The 7,615-nt window shown below is 30.0% G+C and overlaps 1 protein-coding gene across 5 annotated transcripts in view; it reads right to left on the reverse strand.

Moving 5' to 3' along the window:
• Nucleotides 1-1,336: 1,336 nt before the first annotated feature.
• Nucleotides 1,337-7,615, reverse strand: part of LOC106464389 (nuclear protein MDM1-like) — a 67,139-nt gene continuing 60,860 nt past the window's right edge. For all 5 annotated transcript variants that reach the window (XM_022392076.1, XM_022392074.1, XM_022392073.1 and 2 more), the window contains 3 exons: nucleotides 5,623-5,781; nucleotides 5,347-5,432; nucleotides 1,337-3,048 (listed from right to left, as the gene is read on the reverse strand). In XM_022392076.1, the coding sequence (XP_022247784.1) occupies nucleotides 3,043-3,048; nucleotides 5,347-5,432; nucleotides 5,623-5,781 (251 nt within the window). In that variant the 3' untranslated portion in view covers nucleotides 1,337-3,042. The remainder of the gene's footprint in view (nucleotides 3,049-5,346; nucleotides 5,433-5,622; nucleotides 5,782-7,615) is intronic.

The following is a 7,615-nucleotide window of genomic DNA, read 5'->3' on the forward strand; positions in this document are numbered from 1 at the left end:
AGATCATTAATTTAAGAGAAATAAAATCACCATAAAACTAAATCGACATTAGTATTATAATTAGAAAGTGAGTTACAGCTTTTAAAAATATCTATTCAAAAAATTTGGAGAAAAACAAAAATGAATGCTGGATCACACCCACTACCATTGTACTTGCTTTGGGCACCTATAGTCCATAAATTGAATTTGCAGGCAAATACTAATTTGCCAGAAATATCTTACAAGTCAAAAGGTGAAAACTGCACTAAAAGGAGCTTAAAAACCTACAAGAGTATTACACTTAAATAAGCCAGTTTTTTTTTTTTTTTTTAAATAGGGTGCTATGGTCTCACCTACATATTTATAAGGAATGAAAAAGTTAATGGTGTGAGGTGAGAAATGTCCTTTCGCAAATCCTAAATTACACTACAGCAGCTTATTTCATAATTGAAAAATAAATATGATTAGAAGTTATTCCAAAAAACTAAAACTAAAGTGGATAAATATTCTTAGTTCTTGATTCACTACACATAAAAAGTACTTATTTCTACTTTCTAGATTATTTATGATCTAGTTACACAAATTATGAAATCTATTACAGCTATCAAGTGTGGACATAGATATTCTCCTTTATTTTAATATGTTTGGTCATAATTTCAGATTTTGTTCAATTATAAAGTAAAAAAAGTTCAGCTACAATTTCTCTTCATTAAAAATTGAACAAGAAACTGTGAGCTTACTTTTAATTCTTTATTAATCTTGTGTGCCTAAAGATATCAATATTCTATACTTTTTCATCTTTATAAAAATTAAAGACTAAATATTATAAAAGAATTATAACAGAATTTTCTCAAAACCTTTTCATGTTTGGTCATGACTGGTGATTTTAATTGTTTTCTATGCCTGTTAACTCAAGGCTTAGGAAGTGGTCAATTACCAACTGCTATTTCCAAGAAATTCTGTGGGCTGCCAGTAAGAAAGGGTATATTCCATAACTGCTGAAAAGCTGACAACACTGATATAAAACACTTGTTGAATAAAAAACACAATGCTTTGAAATTTTTAAAAATTAAGTGATATTTACTGTATTCTAACCATACAATTATAATGCAGTCTCTCCTCTGTATATCAATTAACTGAAACAAAGCTACCAACTGGTTACCTAGTTAATTTCTACACAATTAATTCATCAAATAAAATATTAAAACAAAAATACTAATTGTTAGTTTCATTAAAACACTTGTTTTATATTGTGTTCTTTTCATACAATTTTCTTAACTGTTCGGCATCTTATTACAAATTTATTACCAGTGTAGTGATATCTTTGAAACATTCATATCACTGTATTCACAGTTTTAATAATATAAATGAATGACTGTCTTATGCTGGCATATTTAAAAAAAAACTTATATGCAAAAGGGAAGAAAAATTAACTGAGATATAGGAAGATGATAAACATTATGTTATGTGGAAAATGTGTTGGTTGAAAAGACATGTTCAATCTCAATAATAATGGAAATATGTATTATTAAAATAATTACATGACACACCTATAGATAATGTTCCCAATTTGTTTGTGCAAGTACTACCTTATAGTAATCTCTGCATATATTATCAAGAGTACAAATATTAAGATGATTGAAGAATAAAGAATTTGCATATCTTAATTATTCTAAACAGTTTTGTGATGAATCAGCTTAATGCAATTTACTCTAGATGGATTGCAAATGACTTCAACTAACAACAAGTAACCATTTGTTACAGTAATTTTTGACTTAAGGCATAACAATAGAGTAGGGATGACCAATTTTTTTTATGCTCCTGGGCCAGATTCTTACCTAGACTGGGAATTAAAACTATATGACTGGGTAAAGTGTGTTTAGAACATTTTCTTAATTTAAATTTCTACTGTCCACCCACTACAGACTCTCAGTTAATTGTATGGATTTGAATGTTGAGTTAACATTTGAAGAAAGTTCTTAGAAACATCATGGGACTGGTTTGCTTGGTCAAAGTTTCATTTTCTGTTTTTGTTTTGCCAAAATAAAAAATGATTTTAAAAATAAAATCAGGGGCTAGATAAAATACCTCTGAGGGCCAGGTTTGGCTTGTGGGCTGCCAGTTGGCCATCTTTACATCAGAATGCTATTATAACACACCCTGGTAACTATAAGATTATTTTCCACCATCTTACTGATATATAAGTAAACTTGTGATGCTAATTCCAAAATATATAAATTAATTGAATAATCAGCAAGATTTTATCTAAATCTACCTTAGGTTCAAACTTTGTTTTGAAAAATAAACTTGAAATCACAAAATGAAAATGTAGGTCACACTTTAAAAGCTGTAGTTATATTATCACAGAATTAAAAAAAATATAAAAAAAGGTCATTTATAGACATATTTACATATCTACACATACTTAATGCACAGCCAGAGTTCTAATAAGCATTACAAGAATATATCATGTTTTATAAAAACTTGCACTGAAAAACCACTCATAGCTAAATACTGTTTACAGTACAAAATGATAAATAATAAACATTTAGTAAACATTACAAAATAACAAAACAGCAAATCTAAGCCTCAACAATTATTGTAAGCTTTGCCCACAACTACAGTGATAATGTATTCTACAGACATATAGAAGGATGAGAAGAATTAGTGGTAGTGTAATCTAAAGAATGATGAGAAGGATTAGTGGTAATGTAACCTATAGACATAAAGATTAATGAAAAGAATTAGTGGTAATGCAACCTACAGAATAAAGAATGATGAGAAGAATTAGTGATAATGTAACCCTTAGACATAAAGTATGATGAGAATAATTATCAGTAATGTAAACATAGATATAAATAATAATGACAATAATTAATGGTAACGTAACCTACAGACACAAAGATTGACAAGAAGGATTAGAGGGAAGGCCAGAAAACCTTGAGCATCACAAGCTTTTGCTTCAGGAAATGTCTATCCTACAATGTGCATTAACTATGTCATTATTAATGATGCATACTAGGTGTTCATCTCGGACACTGAATGAGGGATCTCAGTTGAATCCTAAACCTGTTAAATAGAAATTATTAAAAAAAATTTAAATAAACCTCCCAATACAACACCAATCTACTACAGAAACACACTGTGCAAGTATGAAATATATCAAAAAACTATTAGATAATTCTTCATTATTTTTGCAAATAGTATAATAACAGCAGAAATGAGGAACTTAAGAAATAAAGCTCTAAATTGTGGACTATGAAATGAAACTACATTTTTAATGTTATACTTTAGATATTATTCTAAGTAACAAACTAGATTTCTAGAGTTGGAACATAACAACATTAGTTACATTTAATATATAACATTAAACTTCTCAATATTAATAGTTACCCTGCCAGATATGATGGAGAGGTATATGAAACTTTATATGTGACAAAACAATTCTGCTTATGCTTGATAATTTCATTAAGCAAACCCAACCTCATTAGGTATTTTTGGGTTAAAGGTTGAGAACAATGCTCGCAATGAGGGTACCCAATGACCAAGGGCAGAGTGCTCATAGAATCTTTTAGTAGCTTGTGTGTTACATATAATTAAGACTACTTATTATTAACTGTAATTATTATTATAGAGTTTAAGCAGGTATCTTGGTAGATGTTATTACATGACTTTCTTTAAGGTGTCATTTTATATATCCAGATTGACAGTTATGCCTTACCATGATCACTGTTTGCTGATTATATTTATTAAAGTATAAGCATGGTCCTAGAAATTAAAAACACTTCAATCTTAAAGTGTCTGATAAATAAAAGTAAAAACAAAATTTCAAATTTTTGTTTGTTACAATTATTAAGACATTCTGACCAAACATAAGTTGACGTGGACAGGGTCTCTTCCCTCCAACTGTGGAGTCATGTTGTAACATGTTTGTCAGTAAGCAGTGCAGGTAGCATTTTGAAGTCCATAATTACAAATCACCAACAACAGGAAGAGAACTGGCCGTAACAAAAACATTTGCTATATAACTTATTATTATTATTACTTTTAATACCAGATACCCAATGTAAATAAGATGAATTTAACAATATTACTTCTAAAACTATTTTAAAATGTTTAGTGAGTTCTGCATCAACCTTGGCACAGGCTCTTCTTCCATCAATAACCACCTCAATGTTATTTTAAACATATTACTGAACTGAATTTGATTTGATAACATATGTCCTTCTTATATACTTTCATGCTTGCTTTACTTCCACCCTATTTCCTCTGCTGATGTACACAGGTGGATTACAAAGTCCATTCTGGTCATGAATATTGCTCTCATTAGCTTAATAAGGCTCCTTTGCTGCAACTTCTGAGCTGCAGAATATTTGAAAAGAATAAGACTCTTGATTCCTGTCTCAGATGATTAATATATTGTCAATCTGCAATCCACCATAGCACCCAGAAAAATGACAGAGTTCTTATATGGAACCCTTCTGTTTGTGTGAGGGTGAGATCTGGTAATCTACATCCAACAGGCTTATTTGGTTAAATAAATTTTTTTTTATGTAAAAGCCACTGACAGAGGCTTTTGCTAGCTTCTTACAAACCCTCTTTTACTTCCATTGGTGTGTGATATGCTTGCAACAATTATATGGTCAATATATATATGGCATCACTCAAGAGTTTTCCAGTGCACTGAGTAGATCAGCTGTGTATATGTTGAACAGGGCATGACTCAACAGGGGTTCTTACTGCAAATCAGAGCTGATTTCAAAAAGTTCAGATCTCCATTTGCTAAAATTCAAAAGACAGTGCCTGGTGTCCAGCAGGACATTATCTATTATATGAGAATGTCCAAGATTCCTAGAGCCTTTAGTTTGATTGCAACAATTACAATAACTATTCATTAAATGTAATCAGTCTGATTTAATAAAATAACAAGAACTGCTTATTAACAAAAAATAAATTTGTAATCTTTCATTGAGAACCCTTGCTATTGATGATATTTTAAGCCATAAACCCAAACGTTTAGTCTGCTTAGAATATTTAGATTAGTCTTCAGTCCATACACTAAGCCAAAAATGCAAAATAATCATCATTAGAGAAAAAAAATTCCAAAACTATAATACACATTATAATCAATAACATAAATTTAACTAATCAGACAGAAATATTCACAGGTGTTAAACTTGGTTTAAAATAATTAAACCTGTATGAATAATATAACAAATAATACCAAAGAAACTAATCAGACATAGAATGTTCTTTATTCACGAAAATATAAATATATTTGCAAGAGACATCCTAATATTGATTGTAATATTCTCAATGTGACAAGCCTACATAATTTTAGCAATACATTTTAATCAATCTACTTACACCTGACTCTATAAGTTCTCCATTTTCTGGGAAAACTTCAGCTTTGACTATAAAATCAGAAGGATACTTGCTTCGCTTTCCATCAACTGTAAGATAAAGTAGAGCATGCTGAGACAACATACATTACTTTTAGTTAACATTTTACTTCAGGTGAAATTTTGTCAACATAAGTGTTTATTACTTAAGTCATGAAATAATTTAATAACTTTTGGCTGTTCCAAATATGAATAAACTCACTACTTTGTTTAAGACATTAAATATTTTTATTTTCTTTACCAGGAATATGACCATCAGTCCATTCAAGGTCTTTACTGGTCTCAAGTGGGATTGTCCAAGTTTCTGGGTCAGGAGATTTAATACCTGTGACCTCTTCTGGTGACTTAACTGTGGTTAAAGGAACAGGTCCAGTGGGAGGTTCAGGAATAGGTGAGGGACCTGACCATGTTAAAAAATAACAAAAAAGTGTTCAATTATTTGAACTAAATTAAAATTTAAACTGGTTTTTGCACCCAAAATATATATTACATGATTATTTGGTATTATTATTACAGTTTAAATCCTAACAAAAAATTCTGCATTCTAATCATCTTAAGTATATATATTGACAAAGGATGGCTATTTTAATATTCTGTCACTAACAGTTACCTAACTGACATCTTTGTTTTTATTGTTCAGTATTAGAAATGAATTATGGTGTTCTAAAATTACACACACACACATATATATGTATTGCAATAAATGTTTGTTAGACGGGATAATTTATTACGTCATGAACCGGAACCTTCCTATAATAAGTAGAAAATAATTATATAAATGCTAGTTAATTATTCACTGTATGATTCAATAAAGTGATGCAGTGAATCAATGAGATATTCAGTTCGATGTTTGTAATGATTTAATGAGAGTTAGTGCATCTGTGACTGAAATTTTGCAAGTTTTGTATTTGTGAGTTAGGCATATGTGAGTTTCCGAAAGTTATGTTAAACGTTATTTGAACAGTTATATTTGAAGTCAGCCCTATAAGTAAACGTAGCCTTTGAAAAACGTTATTTACTTATTAAATAAACAAATTAATTCATCATAGTACGGTGTTAAACGTTTTATTATTTTTACCAGTAATCCAAAAGTAAACGCCCACTAGAGCTGGGAAATTAGTAGTATTTGCTAATTTATTAATACAATTCATCTACTATTCTTAAGAGCATAAAAAGTGGGTGTTACCTTCGCAGTCTCTTCTTCAGGTTGCTATTTGCGCATTTTGCGAAAAACTATTTTGTTACAAATTTTGGAAAGTTCCTACTTGGTGAGTGTTTTGCCAATGTTGATTAAATACTACCACGCGATCACTATTGTGTTTGTTTTTCAAAAATGCAGTAATACCACACTGGTATTCTGTTAATTAATCGATTAATGAATTGATAATTAAGTAATGAAAACATGCTTTATTATCACCGATAAGGGTAATACTAATATTTAAGTCGTATTTACAGGTTTTCTCTGCTTTACATATTTGACATATTTTCATGTGGAACAGAACTTACTCTTAAATTTTACAGGATTTCCTATTCAAACAGTTTAGATAAATAAATAATAAATTAGCCAACTGGCTATACAATTATTTCTAATTGCAATCGTGATATGTTTTAACCCCTAACAACGCTCCGTGGGTGGCTTCATCAAATTTCCACAAGATTACTTTTCTAAAACTTCTGAATTTTTGTTGATGAAAATAAACATATTACTTAGTAATTTTTCAAACACGAATTTCTATTTAAAGTTGATAAATTTCAATACCCTAAAATATCACTAATAAAATATTTTAAAAAACCCGACTTGTCTCAATTACAGGTCGACATCATGTGTCAGTTCTTTCACTGCTGGGAATAAAATTATCTTTCAAAGCACGTGCAAAATATAATTCATGATATATAATGAACAATACTGATGTTCATAACAATAAAAGAAAGATATGTTAAAGCTCGCTCGATTGAGTACTTTTGTTAAACGTTTCTCCAATATATGAATCACGGATATTTCAAATTATATTAAAGTTGTTGATCCATACTTTGAAAAACTATTCCTCAGAACAAGGACAGATTCAGAGCTTTCTGCTCCTCTGTCCATCCATTCATCTTTTGCCAGTAGCTCAAAGTGTGCTCTATATGCTTCCCACAGTGCTTTCCCATCGTATTCCTGTGTCTTCTTTCGTACTGGATCACTCATAGTACTGACATTCATATCTGGGATGTGACTTCTAACGGGACTGTAA

This window comes from Limulus polyphemus, unplaced genomic scaffold, assembly GCF_000517525.1.
Source record: "Limulus polyphemus unplaced genomic scaffold, Limulus_polyphemus-2.1.2 Scaffold1636, whole genome shotgun sequence".
NCBI lineage: Eukaryota > Metazoa > Arthropoda > Merostomata > Xiphosura > Limulidae > Limulus > Limulus polyphemus.